Raw genomic sequence first — 21,824 nt, 5'->3', positions numbered from 1 at the left:
CAATGGTATACTTCTTCATTACATGTTTGCCCATGACTGTGCACTGGATGCTGATTCTGAGACAAACAATCTAGCATGGACTTGTTTTCCATGTAAAAGACACTTGAGGCCTTTGTTCAGCAAGAGGAAATTTGAAGCATTGCTCCAGTCTGTACCAGGAAAGCCCTAACTTGAGCCTGTCATTTCAGGGCCTGTCAGCAGTGGATAGATTTACTTATCTTAATGGTGTGCGGGTGAACATTGAGGAGGAAGCAGAGATACTCCAATGTAACTTGGATAAGCTGGGTGAGTGGATAAGTGAATGGAAGATGCAGTATAATGAGGATAAATGTGATATTATCCATTTTGACAACAAACATGGGAAAGTAGATTATTATCTGATCAGCTATAAACTGAGAGAGGGAAATATGCAAGGAGACTTGGGTGTCTTTGTACATCAGTTGCTGAAGATAAGCACGCAGGTGGTAAAGGAGACAAATGGTATGTTGGCCTTTGTAGTGAGAGTATTTAAGTATAGGAGCAGAAATGTCTTGCTGTAATTGTACAATGCCTTAGTGAGATCATACCTGGAATATCGTGTGCAGGTTTGATCTCTTTATCTGAAGAAGGATGCCCTTTCTAAAGAGGGAGTGCAGTAAAGGTTTACCAGACGGACTCCTGGGCTGGTGTGAGGACAGGTTCAGTTATGATTATATCCACTGGAGTTTAGAAGAATAAGCGGGGTCTCATAGCAACCTATAAAATTCTAACAGGAGTAAACAGGATAGATGCAGCAAAGATATTCCAGATGATGTGGGAGTCCAGAACCAGGGTCACAGTCTAAGGGTACAGAGAAAGCTATTTAATACTGAAATGAAGCAAAACTCTTCACCAGACAATGGTGAATCTGCAGAATTTGCTACCTCAGAGAGTAGCCAAAGCTAAAACATTGTGTGATTTCAAGAATGAGCTAGGTATAGCACTTGGGACTAAGGAGATCAAAGGATATTGGGAAAAGCAGAAATAAGCTATTGAGCTGGATGATCAGTCATGATCATAATGAATGGCGAAGCAGACTCAAGGGGCTGAATGTCTACTTCTGCTCCTGTTTTCTATGCTTCTATGTTTGAGTAGTACACTCTTGAGCTGTCTATATTGAATGTAAGTGTAGACAATCGCAGATTTTAAAAATCAATCTGGGAATGAAGAATCTAGGAATGTGTCTGCCTATCAAACAGAAAGTCTATATTGCAATAGTTCTACCCACTTTACTTTTAGCAAACGAGGTTTGGGTTGGGTACCTGTGTCACACCAAGAAGCTCAAACACTTTCATTTGAGTGCCTTTTGAAATTTCTGAAGATCAGATAGGAGAACAAAACACCAGAGGTGCTCACTTGAGCCATGGTTCAAGTTTCATGTGCCCCAGGTACGTGTCATAACATGTCTGAACAGGCTGAGTAAGATGCTCACAATAGGTGTGGGGTGTTTTTTTTTTAAATTAACAATAGTGGATTTACATTCCTTAAAGGAAACAGAATGCTCATTCAAATATCAACAGCTTTCCTCAAAGTGTTTTTCTTTTAGAAATCCTGCACCAATAGACTATATTTTCAAACACAACATTTAAAAAAGCTATTTTTCCAAAATCCTTTCTGTCAAAATAATGACCAAAAGACAAAGCAATATAATATAAGTCACATGGTGGTGACATAATGGTAACGGTAGCTAGTAATTTAGAAAAACAGGTTAATATTCTGCTGTAATGGGCTTGAATCCTACCATGACAGATGGTAAAATTTAATAAAAATCTGGAATAAAAAATATGTCTAATGATAACATGCAGTGACTGTTATAAAAGCCCATCTAGTTTGCAAATGCCCTTGAGTCAAGACAATCACTGGTCTGGCCTACATGTGATTCCCACAGAAAAATACTTGCCCCTAACTGCATTCATGGCAGTTCGAACTCAGTAATAAATTATGCCCAAGCACCACAAATAAACAAAAAAAAACTTTAATTACTGTATGTAAAAACATGTAGTCAAATAGAATGTAGAACTAATAGTCATACAAAAAAAAAGTCATCTTTCAGCTTGCTTCTCACTCCTTCCCAACCTCCTTTATGCAGTCCTCTGCCTAGCTTCTAAGGTGCTAATTCACAGTCATTGGTTCATTCTGAAGCTGCCACCACCTTTCCACTCTTCCAGTTTTGTCCAGCAATTGTCAAACCAAATTCTATAACAACTTTAAGCCAACATAGACAGAAAATGGCTCCCATAACAGTTTCCCATGAATGATTGACTCACCAGCTGAGATGAATCAAAACCTGTCAGATAAATCTAATATGCATATACAATTACAATTATTATCGATGGAAAGATTAAAACATAGAAATGAGTTAACTGGAATTGGTTGCTTTTTCCTTGAGGTATTTCAACTACTGTTTGCATTATTATTTTCACGGTGCTTATTTTACTAGTTAACTAAGCATTTCCTCATATTTATGTTTTCAATTGTTCAAGTTCCATCATTACAATTATCCATTGTATTTTACAATCAGTAATGTTGTTCACCTCAAATTATCGCTAGACACTATGAAATATGACACTTTCTGCATCACTGCAAAAGTAGGTCAACTGAAACATATAAGTAATGACATGAACAGGCATAGCATCTTAGCTGAGAAAACTATTGATAGTGTATAATGTCATCTTTCTCTTCTATCATAATCTTTACAATTACAGCCAAAATGATCAAATGTCTCTTGTCAATGAGGTTTATGAACAATAATATTTTTTAATATCAAATATATACTAAATGCAAGTTCAACAATAACTATCATTTGGAGCTAACCAAAATATTTTGTGAAGTTAATAACAAATGACAAATTGGAGATCAATGTCTCTAAATTTGTACTTTTTGTAACAATCTACAAAATATTAGGTTTAATACTGGATAGTTTTAAGATTTAAACACTTATTTAAATTTAAATGTGTTCATCTTACAAAATAGAGTTATAGTCAGTTTGAATTATTATCATTTGACTGAATTTGGCAGTGATAATTTGCCGCATGATAATACACAAAATTTCACTTAACTATATCTCTTATACAATATTTTATTGAAAATGAAAATTTTACAGTATTGTGCAGATCATGGCAACAATATGCAAATAAGAGCTGAACGGTTTATACATAAAATGATGAAAATAATTGATTAAAAATCCAGTTGTGACAGCCTGTAGAATACAGTCAAAACTTTTCACTAATATTCAGTATGAACTACTTCAGCCTTTCCTGAGTGTAATACACAGACAACAACTTCTTAAGATTTAAAAATTAACAAATATTATCAGCTCCTGGTGCTTTAGAATTTATCGCCAATAGGCAACAGTGAGCTTAACATCAATTAATTTTACATTCAATTTGAGGGAGAAAAGAGTGGGTCCAAAACTAATATTTTAAAATTAAATGAGGGCAATTATGAAGGCATGAGTGCAGGGCCATATAAGGTGAATTGGTAAATTAGCTTAAGAAATATGTCAACAGAGATACAGTGACAAGCATTTGAAGGAACTTCAGAATACACACTTAGAAATATTCCAATGAGAAAGACAAGATCTGATGAGAGGATTCACAATCTATGGTTAACTGAAAGAAAATAAAGATAGCACTAAATGTAAAGATAAAATGCACAAAGGTGGTTGGCAGGTCAGAAGACTGGACAAAATATTAAAAAAGCCAAGAATGACTAAAACATTAAAGGAGTGAAAAATTAGAGTACAAGAAAAAGCTATGTATAGATAAATAAATAGATAGTCAGAGTTACCATCAATAATTCTATAAATAAACTAGTTAACAAATTGAGCACTGGCCCGATAGAAAGTGGATATAGTAAATAATAATGGGAAATAATAAAGATGGAAGATGAATTTTACAGGATAAAAGAAACATCCCAGAAATAGGTGTAACTTAGGAAATGGGAGGGAGGAATTCCGGGAAATTATAATTACTGGGGAAGTAGCACTGAAGAAAATTGTTGGAGTTGTGGGCTGTCAAGTCCCTGTTTTTTGAAGAATTTCATCCTATGATTTTAAAAGAAATGGCTACTGAGCTAATTGATGCATTTTAATTCTCCGAAATTCCTTAAATTTGATGAAAATAAAGAAAGTAACTTATTCAAAAAAGTTACAGAAGTCAGGAAACTACATGGCAGTCAGCTTAGCATCTGTTATAAAGGAATGTTAGAAGCCATTATTAAGATGTTATAGATATTCAAAGTAATCAAGTAGAGTCATAAGGGGAAATAATGTTTAGCTTATCCACTGGGGTTATTTGAAGAAGTAATTGATGCTGTGGATAAAGGGGAACCAGTGGATGTACTATGCTTGTATTTCTAGACACCATTTGATAAGTTGCCCCACGAAAAGTTATTGCATAAAATAAAAGTTAACGGTGTTGGAGATAACATATTGTCATGCATTGCAGTTTGTCTACCTAACAGAGAGTAGAGATATCCTGGAATTCTTCCTGATCTACAGCTATTTCTGGGATGTTTCTTGTATCCTGTATAGTAAAGGCTATTGCAAAATCCCTGTATAATTCATCTTCCATTCTTACAATTTTCTATTACTATTTCCCAGAAACACTTTCTATAGGGCCAGTGCTCAACTTGTTAACTTCTTTCTTTTTTAAAGTGATAAATAAATGGACCATTTTCTGTTTGGCATGCAACAGGGATCAGTGTTGGGCCCTAATCTTTTTACAATTTATATAAGTGCCTTTGATAAAGGGGCCAAATGTATAGCTGTTAAATTTGCTGATCAAACATAGATAGATATGAAAGTAATATGACATAACAAGACCTCAAAGCATTATGGATAAGTTAAATGCATGAGGAAAGATCTGGAAAATGGAGTATAATAAAGAAAATTATGAAATTGTCCAAGTTGGGAGAAAGAATAAAGAAAAACTAATTGGTGAGAAATTGCAGAGTTCTGAGTTACAGAGGCATCTGGGTGTCCTGATGCATGAATGGCAAAAAGTTAGTATGCACATCACCAGGTAATTAGAAAACCTAATAGCATTTTATTGTTTCTACTGAGGGGACCTGAATGAACAAAGTAGGAAAGTTTTGTTTCAAATATTATGTGAAAGAAATATCACCTTATTTAAGTAAGAATGCAAATGCTTTGGAAGTAGTTCAGAAAAGTTTCAATTTACATATAAAACATCCTACTGATTCCAGATAGGATGGAAGCTTGTATAGACTAAGCTTATCTCCACTAGAGTTTAAAAGAGAAACAGGCAACTTGTTCAGACATAAAAGTTCCCATGGAGGGAACAGGGTTGGTGTGGAAAGGATACTTCCTCTTGTGGAAGAACCTAGAGCTTGATATCATGATTTAAAAATAAAAGGGTCGTCTGTTGTAGGTTTTTCCTCCAACATGAAAACTTTAACTGATGTGGTAGTGCTTATGTTAACCTTGTCATGTAAGAAACTAGGAATATATATTTACATTTACAGGTACTTCTGTGCTTTTTATTTGATTTGATTTATTATTGTCACATGTTCCACCATACAGTGAAAAGTATTGTCTTGTGTGCTATTCAGCAAATTATCCCTTGCAGAATATAACAGGGTAACAGAACAGAATGTAGAATACAATGTTACAGCTACACAGAAGGTGCAGGGAAAGACCAACTCTAGCATATGAGAGGTCTATTCAAAACAAAAGTCTGATAACAGCGGGGAAAAAGCTATTCTTGAATCTGTTGGGTATCTATTTTCAATTTTTTCTGTCCAATGGAAGAGGGTGGAAGAGAGTATAACCTCTTTGATTATGATGGCTGCTTTCCCAAGGCAGTGGATTAAAGGCTGATTTCTGTGATGTATTGGGCTACGTTCACAGCTCTCTGCAATTTCTTGCATTCTTGGGCACAGCAGATGCCAGACAAAGCTATGATACATCCAGATAGAATGCTTTCTATGGTGTATCGATAAAAATTTGTAACAGTCATTGTGGATAAACCACATTTCTTTGGCGATCTGAGGAAGTAAAGACATTGGTGTGCATCGAGGTGGATGAACCAGGACAGATTGTTGATGATATTTACTCTGAGGCACTTGAAGCTCTCGCCATTTCCACTTCACTCTGCTTCCTGAAGTCCATGACCAGCTGTTTCATTTTGCTGACATTGATACAGCGATTGTTGTTGTTACACCACACCACAAAACTCTCTGTCTCTTTTCTGTACACTGTCTAGTCATTGTTTAAGATTCAACCCATGACAGTGGTGTTGTCAGAAAACTTACAAATGGAGTTAGATTGAATATGGCCACAAAGCCGTGACTGTATAAGGACTATAGTAAGAGGCTGAGTACACAGTCTTGAAGGGCACCAGTGTTAATGATTGCCATGAAGGAGGTTTTGTCACCCTTCCTCACAAATATTGGTTTGTTGTCAGGAAGTCGAGCATCCAGTTGCATAGTGGGAAGCAGAGTCCTAGGTGTCAAGAGTTTGGAGATGAGTTTAATTGCAATTAAGGTGTTGAAGATGGAGCTAAAGTCAATAAATAGGAGTCTGAAGTAGGTGGCTTTGTTATCCAGATGTTCCAAAAATTAGGTCCAGGGAGATGTTGCAATTGGTTGGCAAATTGCAGTGGATCAATGCAATCTGGGAAGCTGGAGTTGATGTGTGCCATTACTAACCTCTTGAAGCACTTCATAATGATGGATGTCAGAGCTAACATTAAGCTATTTGTTGCCAAAGGATAACATATTTTCATCAGTATGTCATTCTAAAAGTCACCATGATTAAAATGGAGTCTGTAACCCTTTTACCCTCAAGTCACATGCTATGATACAATGATGATATCATGAGCATGTCTCTCAAAGGTATAACTAAGAGACATCAGGGCCACTGTATAAAAATAAGGGACCATCCAATTAAGGCAGAGATGAGGAGACACATTTTCTTGCAAATGTCTTTGGAATTCTCTTCCTAAAGAGGCAATGGAGACAGGGCAGAATCTTACAGTTTTGGGCAAAGTGACAATTGCATTGGGTTTGGTGGAATGATTCTTGCTGTGAGGCTGAGTGGGTTTTCTCACTATGTCTGACCAAACACACTGTTTTAATTATTGTTTGAGTCCTCACAGCAAGAATCATGCTGTATTTCTATGCAACTTGTCATTTATTGAAGATCCTAGAACTGAGCAGCACATGTTGTCCAAAAGCCATACTTAGAAGGTCTTTGTGCATCCTGATAGGCACAATCATTCTGTCTAGGAGCAGTCCTGCATTGCTCCTATCATTTGCCATGGACTGGGCGACAGCCTGAAGCCTTTGTCTTGTTTTGCGGGTATGGCCTTGGAGGTCCTGTACACCTGGGGGTCATACACAGGAAGAAGTTCCTCATCTCCTAGGATGAATATGCTATAGAATAATATAAAAAGGAACTTAACAGGCTAAATGCAAACTTGTAAAAGATCCACTTCGAGGTTCCTAACTTAGTGTTTGTCTTTAATAGAGAAAAGATCGTGGTACTTAGTTTTGTGGAGAAAGAAGATCAGTGCAGCACTTTCCCTCATTGGTTTTCACCCACCTCAATCCACAAACCACTAAACTTTTCTGCCCTTTTTGCTTTCTACTCCTTCACTCAGTACACCTCACCTAACTGAGGACAAAGCAGCTCCTGACTGACCACAGTGTACCCTGACTGGACTGAGGACTACTCTACTTCAACGTCAGATATTGATAGATTGATTAATTTATTGTCATGTGTACCGAAGTACAGTGAAAAGCTTTGTTTACAAGCAGTACAGGCAGGTCTTGGTAAGCAAGGACATGCAGAACAAAAAAGAGTTAGACAGGCAAATTGCAGAGGACATATAACAGAGATCAATGTTAGCAAGATCAGCATTATTTGAGGCTAAAGAGTCAATTCAGTAGTCTAATAGCTTCCAGGAAGAAGCTGTCCTTGAACCTACTGGTGCATGCGTTCAGGCTTTTCTATATCCTCTGCCTGACAGAAGAAGTTGTAGGAGATCATTACTGGGCTAAGAAGAGTCTTTGATGATGTTGGCAGTCTTTCTGCAGCAGCGAGCTGTGTAAAAGGAGTCCATAGATGGAAGGTTAGCTCCCATGATGGTCTGGGCTGTGCACACCACCCTCTGTAGTTTCTTACAGTCCTGGGCAAAGTAGTTGCCACACCAGGCTGTTACGCGCCCAGAGAGTAGGCTTTCAATTGTGCATCTGTAGAGGTTGGTGAAGGTCCTTATGAAATGCCAAATTTCCTGAGCCACATGAGGAAGAAGTGGCATTGCTGTGCCTCCTTGACCTTTGCATCTACGTGGGAAGACCAGGACAGGTTGTGAGTTATCATCACTCCTAGGAACTAGACACTCTCCACCCTTTCGACCTCAGTTCTGTAGATGTAGATGTGGGCATGTTCTCCTCCCTTCTTAGTAAAGTCAATGATCAGTTCTTTCATTTTTCCAACATCGAGGAGAGGTTGTTCTCACTGCACCATGTAACCAACACCTCTATTGCCCTTCTGACTGAAGCACATGCTGATGCTATATGCTGTAGGTGTGACATTGGTTTAGCAGCATGCCATACAGTGATATGTTTATCCTTTGACTGTTAATTTCTGGCAGATAGAATGAGCTGTCTGGCTTTCTATCTGCCAAAGAAGGTAAGGCAAGGCAGAAATGCTGTGAGCTTTCGAGTAGGCACAAAGTGAGTGAGTGCTAAATAGCAAGTTAACTGCCCTCACGTGACCTTTGTGAAGGTGCATGAGATGGATGCCTGTTCCAGTGTGCAAAGTGTGCTAGCAGCAGCACTGCAATATATGGTCTTGGTGTGGTTGCAAAGTACAGTTCTTAAATGTTGAACTATATTATAAATTAGTCTGAAATGTACCATGATGATTTATTTAGGCTTGTGTTTTCCAGTTGCCTTACTCTGCCAACAGAGAGAGCAGATGGGTACTGCCCATGGAGTGTGTCTACGATGTTGGAGCATGCTGGCCAAGATGGAAACCAAGAGAACAACTTGCGAGACGAGAATTGTCGCTGTCTAATTTCTCTCTGTTTCAGGGAGAACTGCAATGTCATAGAAATGAGATGAGATAGATATTAATGAGATATTAATGAATGCAAATTGACTCCTTGCCACTGAGATTCACATACAAAATCAGACATTTGTTTTCTCCATATCAAGAATCTCACTTATTTAATTCTTGCTATTGTTTGCCCAACTTTCCCACTATTGCATATATCATTGAGGGCCTGCCAATATTCAGCCACTGGAAAACAAAATGTCATTAACTTCAGATATTTGCAGAGGGTTTGGGTCAGAGGGTATGGAATTTGTGAAATCAAGGGAAACTGAGTTTGCATGCAGGCAGAAAGTAAAATCCATTCAAAATGTAATCCAGTCACAATCACAAAGGTTAACAGGTAACCCAGCTGATCAGTTCAACAAGTAATTATAATTCTTCACACATGTCATACACCTTCACTACGATGACTGACAGCCAGTGAACTTGCTCCTAAGCAGTCATTTTTAGGCCAAGGGTGAGCTGAATGTACAGTGGGAACAGTTCCTTCAAAGGAACTAGCAAGCTAGGCTTCCCTGTAGCAGCCCAGGATGCTATTACAGCTGACAGCTCCAATATCCCAAAATGGTGTTGCAACAGGAAAAGGTTACACCCATGGTCCAAACCCTACTGATTTGCTGAATTTCTCTCTGATCAGAGGGGTCATGCTGATACCCACCCAGACTTGGAATGGATGTGGTGCAAATATCCCTGCTGGCTACTCTTTGTCTTCCTTATGATTGGTGCTCTGGCTCTTGGAATGCAACTGGCATAGTAGTCACTTTCTGATGATGCAGGAGGGCTAATTTTCTATGGCACTCTTCCTGCTCATCTGGGTCATATTATTCCTGGCAATTGGCCTTTGCATTAAAGGCCTTTTGGTCTCTCTGCTTTACAAAATTAAGGGCTGAAATTTTCATAAGCAATCTAATATCTTAAAACTCTATGATGACTTTTTTTAGATTAGATTCCCTACAGTGTGGAAACAGACCCTTTGGCCCAACAAGTCCACACCGACCCTCCGAAGAGTAACCCACCCAGTCCCATTTCCCTTTGCCTAATGCACGTAACACTATAGGAAATTTAGCATAGCCAATTCACCTGACCATTGTGGATGAAGTTGTAAATGGCATTGACTCGTAATTGCGTAAACTCAAGAAAACAAGACATTGGAGTGGGATAAATCAAAGTTTGTCCAGCCTGCTCTACCAGAGCAGAGCTGATGATCAGAACTGATATTGGGTTCAACTCAACTTTCTTGCCTACTCCTTGATGTGGTTTGTGGTTTTCTTTATGACAGTCTGCATAACATATACCACAGAACATCAGGTTCTTGTGGAGACAGATGTATTGAAGCTTATTTACATACTAATTATTTACAGAGCTACAATATTAGGCTTACACAGATAATTTGTGTCTGTACATACTGATATTACTCTTCATTGTATACACATAGCTGACTGAATAAAGATACTACACTGACTCCACTATACAGTGTGAGAGAGAGAGAGAGAGAGAGAGAGAGAGAGAAAGAAACTGAAGATAAGATGAATAGCTTTACACTGGGACTTCACGCCTTGATATTATGGATTTGTCTTAAAGGTGGATACCTAGAATCTGTACCATGATACACCACTACCCATAAACCTTGTTTTCCCCGAGGGACCAAAAAAGTTGTTTATCCAAGTCTGAAACCTCTAATGATGGAAATTCCAAAACACCTTGGGATAAAGAATTCCAAAGATTTGCAGGTCTTTACATGAAGAAAATAATTCTTCTCATCCTAATCCAAAAAGATTGGCTCCCTATCAGCATTTTAAATTGCTGAGTAGCAGAAACAACAAGCAAGGTTTATTTTTCTCCACAATAAACTGATAACAAAATGTTCAACAAGACACAGTCAAAAAAGTAATTCAATTTTCAGTCTGAATATAGACATGGAATGTGATTTTAAAAAACCAATGTCAGCCACATTTACTCAGGACTCAGCGTAACCAGAAAGAAATGACAGTAAAAACTATAGTGCACCACTCACACCAGTCTAATCCTGCCAAAAAAGTACTTCCTTGCTGTTTCTCAAGAAACAAAGAGAAAATATATTTCAAGTCTGACATGGGATAGTCTATTTCACTTGTCTGTACCGATATGATGATGATGTAAATATTTATAGTTCATAGAAATTAATATGATTTAATTTTGACTATTGCCATCACACGGAATAACAATATTACACTACAGATTTTTACAAAATCCTTTCAGATATTAGTTAAAAGCAGAAGAGGTGTCCAGAATATCACAGTGCATACTTTTGGTCATTTTATCAATGGAAGCAATTGTAACAGTCATAAAATCAAAAGTGCAAACAAACACAAGCCCAACTATGCATTAAATTATACATTTTTTGAGGCACTTGAACAGACTTAGTTGTTATCAGCAACACCAAAATATACCTTCAGTAAAGCATGCTTCAGGTTCCATAGATTCTTCTGGTATTTCTTCTGGTTGCTCTCCCTCTCCAGGTGGAGTTCTGTCAACGGTGCTCCCTTCTGATGAACTGCTTTCAGCCAGTTTCTGTCAAAGAAGCCCAAACATAAGTTACTAACAAGGATGGGTTACTTCAGCTCCTTATACCAAGCAGGTAATAGTACCCTCTGAGTAGCGTATTTCATGTTGCTAAGATTGCTTTTACAACCATTACACTGATTATAAGTTGAAAGACTGGTATGAAGTTCATACGACCATGAAATTGCATGTGAATACATGCACCAAATAAACTGATATAAATATCCATTACATTCAAAAGAATATTTATGCATCTTCCAAAGAAGGCATGAAATATTTATATGAAAATATACATTTAATCCAACAATCCATGTGGAATCTTCATTGACATGAAAATACACTTTACCATTCAGTCTGTAAGGATTCCGAGCTTCTGCAATTTCTGAGCATCAGAAAGGAAGATCAGTAAATTAGCTTTAGGGCAATTGTTGCATATCTTTAAACTTTTATTTTCTACTAAAATGGATGAACTAGGGCAGTAGCACTCATGAATCAAAATAGTACACATACGAGCTCTGGAATTTAGAAAGTGCATATTCCTGTGATTTTGTTTGAAGATTCTGATGTTTTCACACAAGTTTAAATAATCTGCCAATTTGATTATTTTATAATTTTTTTGCAAATGGCACAAAGTATCTATATCTGTGAACAAGTCTGGGTACTACTCTGAAATATGAGAATTCATAGCTGGGCATTCCATTTGTGTAGTCTGGGATACAAGATATTTTGCACAAATTCACCTATTCAGCATTCACGGCTGCCCTGACAAACCAAGTAAAAAGATGATGTAAGCAGGCAAATACGTATAAGGTTATCATTTAATAATATAAAATTAAAATCATGTTTTCATAAAAGTTCTATTTGATTTTTAATTAAAAATACAAAACCCTATTGTTTTCTTGCTTTACCAGAAAAATGTTCCTTAAAATTAAGCCATAATGAAGGATAGTGCCGCTATTTGATTTCTCAACTGAGCTGAAGTAAGGCTTTTAAGGCGTTGTAATAAAAATTAGAAGTCACTCCATTTCAATGCATGTTAGATAAATTTGATTCACATGTAGATTCCTCCCTCCATCTATTTCAGTGATCAGAAACTTCAATTTGCAATAACAGTATTCTCATTGCAAATACAACCTTTCCAACTTGGCATTGCAACTCAATTACAATAACTGTTTTTCAATTAGTAGCACCTGTCAATGCTTTAGTTTCATAACCAAAGCCTCATTCAGCATTTTAGCTGTAATGTTCCACATTACAATAGCAGAAATGGGCTCAAAGCAGTACATTCTATCAGAAAGCAGCATTTTAATTTGAGATCAAATAAGGAAGAATTTATTTTCAATAATGTCCACTTAGTTTACAAATCTTTGGACTAATTACTTTACATGTATCAATTGCCAATCACAATGATGTGGGAGAAAAGGTCAATGCACCAGGTGCCTAACAATTACAGAACCATATTCTTAGATATCAGCATGATTGACAATGTTTTTTTGATATTCTATTGAACTAAATTACACTTGAGAGCTTTGTACATGGGACATAGTGTATCACAAATTTGATTGAGTTTTTTGAGGACATGATAAAGAAGATAAATGAGGGCAGAGCAGTAGATGTTGTCTATTTGCACTTTAGCTAGGCCTTTGACAAGGTACCACATGGCACACTGGTTAGAAATGTTAGATCAAATGGAATCCAGGGAGAGCTAGCCAATTGGATACAAGATTATCTTGACGGTAGGTGACATTGCTGTTGGAGGGTTGCTGGAGGCCTGTGACCAGTGGAGTACCACAGGAATTGGTGCTGTGACCACTGTTGTTCATCATTTATATGAATAATTTGGATGAGAATATAGGAGACATAGTTATTACATTTGTGGGTGACACCAAATTGGTGGTATAGTGGAGAAGGTTATCTAAGAGTACAACGGGACCTTGATCAACTGGGCCAGGTGGGCTGAGCAAGTGCAGTTGGAGTTTAATGCAAATAAGTATGAGATGTTGCACGAGGTAAGAAATCAGGGCAGCACTTACACAGTCAATGCTAGGATCCTGAGGAGTGTTATCAAATAGAGAAACCGAAAAGAACAAGTATATAGTTCCTTGAAAGTGGCATCACAGGTAGACATCAACTAGGAGAAAGTGAGGACTGCAGATGCTGGAGATCAGAGCTTAAAAATGTGTTGCTGGAAAAGCACAGCAGGTCAGGCAGCATCAAAGGAGCAGGAGAATCGACATTTCGAGCATAAGCCCTTCTTCAGGAATGAGGAGGGTGTACCACGCAGGCTAAGATAAAATGTAGGGAGGAGGATCTTGGGGGAGGGGCGTTGGGAATACAATAGGTGGAAGGAGGTTAAGGAGAGGGTGATAGGCTGGACGCGGGTGGGGGCGGAGAGGTCGGGAAGAGGATTGCAGGTCAAGAAGGCGGTGCTGAGCCTGAGGGTTGGGACTGAGAAAAGATGGGGGGAGGGGAAATAAGAAAGCTGGAGAAATCTGCATTCATCCCATGTGGTTGGAGGGTTCCTAGGCGGAAGATGAGGCGCTCTTCCTCCAGGCATAGTGTTGCTATGGTCTGGCGATGGAGGAGGCCAAGGACCTGCATGTCCTTGGCGGAGTGGGAGGGGGAGTGAAAGTGTTCAGCCACGGGGCGGTTGGGTTGGTTGGTGCGGGTGTCCCAGAGGTGTTCTCTGAAATGTTCCGCAAGTAGGCGGCCTGTCTCCCCAATATAGAGGAGGCTACATCGGGTGCAGCGGATGCAGTAAATGATGTGTGTGGAGGTGCAGGTGAATTTCTGATGGATATGGAAGGATCCCTTGGGGCCTTGGAGGGAAGTGAGAGGGGAGGTGTGGGCACAAGTTTTGCATTTCTTGCGGTTGCAGGGAAAGGTGCCGGGAGTGGAAGTTGGGTTGGTGGGGGGGGTGTGGATCTGACGAGGGAGTCACGGAGGGAGTGGTCTTTCCGGAATGCTGATAGGGGTGGGGAGGGAAATATATCCCTGGTGGTGGGGTCTGTTTGGAGGTGGCGGAAATGACGAAGGATGATATGATGTATCTGGAGGTTGGTGGGGTGGTAGGTGAGGTTCTGTCCTGGTGGTGATTGGAGAGGCGGGATCAAGGGCGGAGTAGCGGGAAGTGGAGGAGATGCAGTGGAGAGCATTGTCAACCACGTCTGAGGGGAAATTACGGTCTTTGAAGAAGGAGGCCATCTGGGTTGTTCGGTATTGGAATTGGTCCTCCTGGGAGCAGATGTGGCGAAGGCAAAGGAATTGGGAATATTTTACAGGGGGCAGGGTGGGAGGAGGTGTAATCTAGGTAGCTGTGGGAGTCAGTCGTTTTATAGTAAACGTCCGTGTCGAGTCGGTCGTCCAAGATAGAAATGGAGAGGTCTAGGAAGGGGAGGGAGGAGTCTGAAACGGTCCAGGTCGGGGTGGAAGGTGTTAGTAAAGTGGATGAACTGTTCAACCACCATGAGGAAGTGGTAGAGGAAGTGGTAAAAGACATTTGGACAGGTACATTGATAGGAAAGGTTAAGAGGGATATGGGTGAAATGCAGGCAAATAGAACGAGTTCAGTTTAAGAATGGTCGGCATGAATCAATTTGGCTGAAGGACCTGTTTCCTTGCCTCTATACCTCTATGACCCTATTTGAGTGTCTCAAGTATTACACTGAACTCAAAATGTAAATATATGAATATAATCAAGCTCAGTTGCCTATTAAAATATATTGTGACGCAAGGGAGATTATTCACAATAATTGGTACCAATAAATTTTGATCACTTTGAGTGACTGAGGTGGATTAGATGAACTGATTTCTTCCACCAAACTTTAAATCAATTAGCAGAGAAACATCCAAATTAGTGTTAAGAACATTTTTGTCAAAATAATTTTTTTTAGAAGCTTAACTTTCTGTTAGGACGAGTTAACATGATGTATGTTCAGATTAAACAGTAGATCAACAATTCAAAACTTGTCATAATTCTGGCCCATTTACAATAATTCTACCGAAACACTGATTCAGAAGGACTAACTATTTTTCATGTGACGAGAGTTGACATATTACCACATTCAGTCATATAGACAAACCACAAAAATTCATTGAACCACAATGTCTTTAGATTACCAGCATTGCATGCATCATTCCATCAAGTACTACTAATTATAGGTAATCTGAAGCTCCATGTGCCAAAAACATTGTAGTTTTATCTTTCTGCCCTATCAAATCAAATGTTTATGAGTCCTTTGTTTACTTATAATGCCTGTGTTAAAAGTGCAAAATATGCAGTTTAAGTTGGCACTAGCCAAATAGCACATTGGTATTCTACAAGTTACTTTTAATGGAATTTGGACTTGAGTATTGGTCAAATTAGTCAATTTAGAAATCCTCTGCCAGCTTTGCAGTTAGTTTTGTTCAGCTACCCAACTGTTTTCCTGCAGAATGGCTAAAATAGTAAGTTTTTTGTTGCATAGCTTACGTCTTGCAGAGATGGTCAACACTATTTTCATTCATAATTATTTTTAAATGTCTAAATACAAATATAAAGCATCAAATGTGCTATGGGTTGTATACAGTGGGTGAGCTGAAACAACAGTTTATTGAAAAATGCCAAGAAGCTAATGCTGAACTTAAAGTCATCTGATGTTTAAAGCGCTGGACCATCAGAGGAAAAAAAAACAAAAAAAATGTTACTTAGGTGGAATAAAGATAATTAATAACCTTTAGCAATAGTTTAACTTTTACAGCAATGAGCAGTATTAGTTTTCATGTACAACAAATTGGTCTTACAATTCTCTTCTCAATGAAAACTGGTCTGCTTCTGGCATAGAGCTGCAATAATAACCAGATAAGTTAGGCTAAGTAGGCAGCAGAAGGTAATGCACCTTTTGTGAACTTTGTTGTTAGCTATTAGCAAAGATAATGAATAACACAAAACACACCTTTAAAGTTGCTACATTCATAATGTACTTAACTAAACCATTAGATCAGATCCCTATGGATGTAATGCACAGTTTAAATCAGGGGCTTAAAAAGTGCCTCAAATCTGTGCTCCCCTCATTCTAAATTATTTGGATATATTTTCCAATGAGCGCAGGAATAATTTACAAGCACTATGTTTTATCGGAAAAGAGCTCAAATGAAATTCTTACCAAGTTATGCATATTGAATTATTTTGAAGTATGATCTGCTTTTCTGAAAATGTAAGAGTATATCATTGTTAGATCTACAATGTATGATATATTGCACTGCACTACTTTGGACATGAAACCGTGCTATTTGTGGTATGCACAGTTAGAGAAGACTGACAGAAGTTGATTCATTTAAAAAAATATTTTCCATGATAATATTCAAAAAACATAAGTATTTTCCATCTTCTCACATAGAATACCATGCAAGACTTCACATCATTTTGTAACTTATGTGGGAAATACATTCCTTCCTTTCTTAACGAAATCGAGGGCTGGATTTTCCCAGCCTTGTTGCGGTGGGTCAGTTCAGTAGAAGGGAGCCACATTTTTATGAAATTAAAATCTAGAGGAGGATTTCCTATTCCTGGCTCCACCGTTGGATCATGGAGTTACAGCTCTAAACCACAGGCAGTACCTCCCTCCCCCACCTCCAATTGCCTACAGCAGAGAAGCTATCTCTATTTCTGTTCTTGGAAAGTTTCCCAGAGATGAATAGAGAATTAGATCAGTTTGGCTGCCTACATTATTGAGCCATGCAGCCACAATATGATTAAGGATTGTCTTGTGGTGCAGAGGTAGTGTTCCTATTCCTGGACTGGGAGACCTAAGTTCAAGTATCACCTGCTCCAGAGGTGTGTAATGACATCTGTGAACAAGTTGATTAGAAAAAAATAGCTTCGGGGCATTTTCTGGCTATTAATGAGTTAAGTAGGTGGGAGGCACTCTAGAACCAAGTTCCATGCCACAATGACAAAGCCAGGCACAGGAAATGCAGCATACATGTCGTGTATTAATCCTCGGCAGGGATGACCTCTCTATTATCTTCCATTCTGTTCAGTTTTTAATTTCATAGTTTTCAGATACTGTGGACATCGATAATGGATGTTTTGTCCATGTGACAATCAACTAAAGAGGACTAATTCTGCTTCCAAACATGAGTTACCTTTTATTACGCAGAGAAAAAATGAGGTACGAAGGTAAACTGGCCAAAAATATAAAGGAAGATAGTAAAAGCTTTTTAAGTATGTGAAAGGCAAAAAAATGGTTAAGACTAAAATTGAGCGCTTGAAGACAGAAACAGGGGAATATATTACGGGGAACAAAGAAATGGCAGAAGAATTGAATTGTTACTTCAGATCTGTGTTCACTGGAGAAGACACAAGCAATCTCCCTGAGGTAACAGTGGCTGAAGGACTAACACTTAAGGGAATTTATATTTGCCAGGAATTGGTGTTGGAGAGACTGTTAGGTCTGAACGTTGATAAGTTCCCAGGGCCTGATGGTCTACATCCCAGGATACTGAAGGAGGTGACTTGAAAAATTGTGGATGCGTTGGTGATTATTTTCCAGAGTTCAATAGATTTGGGATCAGTTCCTGCGGATTGGAGGGTGGATAATGTTGTACCACTTTTTAAGAAAAGTGGGAGAGAGAAAGCAGGAAATTATAGACCAGTTAGTCTGACGTCAGACTATGTATGAAGGGGAAATCATGCTTGACTAATCTTCTGGAATATTTTGAGGATGTAACTCTGAAGATGGACGAGGGAGATCCAGTAGATGTAGTGTACCTGGACTTTCAGAAAGCTTTTGATTAAGTCCCACATAGGAGGTTAGTGAGCAAAATTAGGGCGCATGGTATTGGGGGCAAAGTACTAACTTGGACTGAAAATTGGTTGGCTGATAGGAAACAAAGAGTAGTGATAAACGGCTCCATTTCGGAATGGCAGGCAGTGACCAGTGGGGTACCGCAGGGATCAATGCTGGGACCGCAGCTTTTTACAATATATGTTAATGATATAGAAGATGGTATTAATAATAACATTAGCAAATTTGCTGATGATACTAAACTGGGTGGCAGGGTGAAATGTGAGGAGGATGTTAGGAGATTACAGGCCAACCTGGACAGGTTAAGTGAGTGGTCAGATGCATGGCAGATGCAGTTTAATGTGGATAAATGTATGGTTATCCACTTTGGTGGCAAGAACAGGAAGGCAGATTACTACCTAAATGGAATCAATTTAGGTAAAGGGGAAGTACAAAGAGATCTGGGTGTTCTTGTACACCCGTCAATGAAGGTAAGCATGCAGGTACAGCAGGTAGTGAAGAAGGCTAATAGCATGCTGGCCTTCATAACAAGAGGAATTGAGAATAGAAGCGAAGAGGTTCTTCTGCAGCTGTACAGGGCCCTGGTGAGACCACACCTGGAGTACTGTGTGCAATTCTGGTCTTCAAATTTGAGGAAAGAAATTCTGGCTATTGAAGGAGTGCAGCGTAGGTTCACGAGGTTAATTCCTTGAATGGCGGGACTACCTTATGCTGAAAGACTGGAGGGACTGGGCTTGTATACCCTTGAGTTTCGAAGACGAGAGGGGATCTGATTGAGACATATAAGATTATTAAAGGATTGGACACTCTGGAGGCAAGAAACATGTTTCCGCTGACGGGTGAGTGCTGAACCAGAGGACACAGCTTAAAAATACGGGGTAGACCATTTAGGACAGAGATGAGGAGAAACTTCTTCACCCAGAGAGTGGTGGCTGTGTGGAATGCTCTGCCTCAGAGGGCAGTGGAGGCCCAGTCTCTGGATTCATTTAAGAAAGAGTTGGATAGAGCTCTCAAGGATAGTGAAATCAAGGGTTATGGAGATAAGGCAGGAACAGGATACTGATTAAGGATGATCAGCCATGATCATATTGAATGGTGGTGCAGGCTCGAAGGGCAGAATGGCCTACTCCTGCATCTATTGTCTATTGTCTATTATCCATATTTCGGTTTATGATAAGTGAATGTTCAAGAATTGACAATCCCATAAATAGAGCATAATCTGTCTAAGTGCCTAATGTCTTTTCAGTGCCTTTTTTTTTGGTGCTTTGTGTCAATGTTTGTGTACATCAAATCAAATCTGATTAAATTTTCACGGATTGCAATCCATTCATTTCAACTAGATACAATTTCTTTTTACTAGGTGAAAGTGAGGACTGCAGATGCTGGAGATCAGAGTCAAGATTAGAGTGGTGCTGGAAAAGTACAGCAGGTCAGGCAGCATCCGAGGAGCAGGAAAATTGACATTTCGGGCAGAAGCCCTTCATCACAAATGAGGGTCCCAGCCTCATTCCTGATGAAGGGCTCCTGCCTGAAAAGTCAATTTTCCTGCTCCTCAGATGCTGCCTGACCTGCTGTGCTTTTCCAGCACCACTCTAATCTTGACAATTGTTTTTTAAACTAGTGTAGTGTTAAGCAAATACTTCTCATAACAATGTAAGCTATATACACACCTGTCTGAGCGTTTTTGACAATTTAAGCTAGCACTTTTCAAGAACGTTTCACTTTGTCACATTTAAGTTACTGCTCAAGTAATGACTTAAATCTACTTTGAAGTCTGGATAAATCCCGCAATTATTAGAAAAGCAAATACCACAAAGAGAACTACGAGTTAATGTGACACTAAACTTACAAAATGTTTCTAAAATGTATTCAGACAAGTTGATTCAAATTAAATTCAAAATAAAGCATAAGTCCAGCACATTGAACTGATGTTTATTGTGAATAGCCTATAATTTCTGCATAATTTCTAAAAGCAACCTCATATTGAAACTTCAATTTGGTTTTGAAAGCATAAGTTTGGAAGCCTTTTTTTCATGCTTTATGTGTTTTCTTAAATCAAACAATATGATGAAAATTCATTAGCTCTTTCTACCAAGAGTTTATGATTGGGTAATTACTGATATTGTTTTATAAATAGGTACACATTTCTAATTTAAACAACCACCTGTCATAGAATACACTCCCTTTGATGATGAACACCATATTATTTGACTTGACTGTTTTCATGTTTCCTTTATTCTTGCATCATTTTGGCCTTCCCCAAAAACACTGCAGTCTCAATTACTGCTTTTATTTCTATTCTGATTTTGTTATCAGATTCTGTTTCTGTCTGTACTTGATGCTGAAATCTCTAACCTTGCACTACCATTATCGGATGCGGTGCTTTTCTTCTAAATGTCTCCCATTTGAAATAAAAACCAGATTTAGAACATTACATTAAACATATTAAATGTGGAAGCAAAAAGTATAAAGATTGTTGAGAAATTTCTTGAGGAAAAAGGCTTTTTTTCACAAGGCCAGAAGATGCAGCAGTCTGCTCAAATCAAAGGTAGTATTGTTGTGATATATTATTCAGATATTCTAATTTGGGGAGAGTAGGCTTAGGGTTACTTAATTAGTAACACAGTGATTGCAAGTACAATTTCCCCCATGGTGTTTTATTAATTGAATTCAATAAGTCTGGTAATCTCTGAGCTGACACGAGAGAATTAGTCGTATAAAAACCTTTGGATTGCCATTATAACAAACTGATTCACTAATGTTTGTGTGGGTATGATCCCTGTCATCTCTATGTTACTGTGGATGACTTCACTCCTCAGAATCAGCTCTATCAGTTTTGAAGACATCCACCAAAAAGTTTAAAAAATCTCAATTGTTATGAGGGGTTGGATATAACATAATTTGTAAGTATTACAACCAGGATTAAATTGAATAATTATAATAAATAATTATAAGATCTAACAAAATATTCAATATTTTATTAATAATAATATCAGATTATTATTGCTTCCAGACTGGTCATTCTTGTTCAATATATTCAAGTATCCATAAGTTCTCAAGCACATATATTTTGACAAAATTCTTTTATGCACAAAATCAACATTTCTATTTAGTACACACGTCTTGAAATCTCACAAGAATCTATGTAGAGTTACACATCAGAAAAGGCATTTTGCACCAACAGTTCAAAGATTTTTCTTCTTGCCAACATGTGACCAATGGTTTAGGCATGTAGAGTGTGCACAGGAGAAGAGTTATCGCTTAACAAAATACATGTGGAAAATGATGGTGGTAATAGTAATTTATTTTGTCAGATGAGAAGCTGTTTGTAGCAGCTTGTGATATCATTTTCCACATCCTTCCTAGTTTTCCATGAAAAATTAAAATTTTAC

General features: G+C 38.3%; 1 protein-coding gene across 5 annotated transcripts in view; it reads right to left on the bottom strand.

Moving 5' to 3' along the window:
- The window catches only part of scn1laa (sodium channel, voltage-gated, type I-like, alpha), a 193,013-nt gene that overhangs the window by 77,229 nt on the left and 93,960 nt on the right, over positions 1-21,824 (bottom strand). For all 5 annotated transcript variants that reach the window (XM_072579493.1, XM_072579495.1, XM_072579491.1 and 2 more), the window contains exon 18: positions 11,533-11,653. In XM_072579493.1, coding sequence (XP_072435594.1) covers positions 11,533-11,653 — 121 coding nt within the window. The remainder of the gene's footprint in view (positions 1-11,532; positions 11,654-21,824) is intronic.

Source organism: Chiloscyllium punctatum, chromosome 10 (assembly GCF_047496795.1).
Source record: "Chiloscyllium punctatum isolate Juve2018m chromosome 10, sChiPun1.3, whole genome shotgun sequence".
Lineage (NCBI taxonomy): Eukaryota > Metazoa > Chordata > Chondrichthyes > Orectolobiformes > Hemiscylliidae > Chiloscyllium > Chiloscyllium punctatum.
Note: the sequence above shows the minus strand (reverse complement) of the source record. Positions and strands in the feature narration are given on the sequence as shown.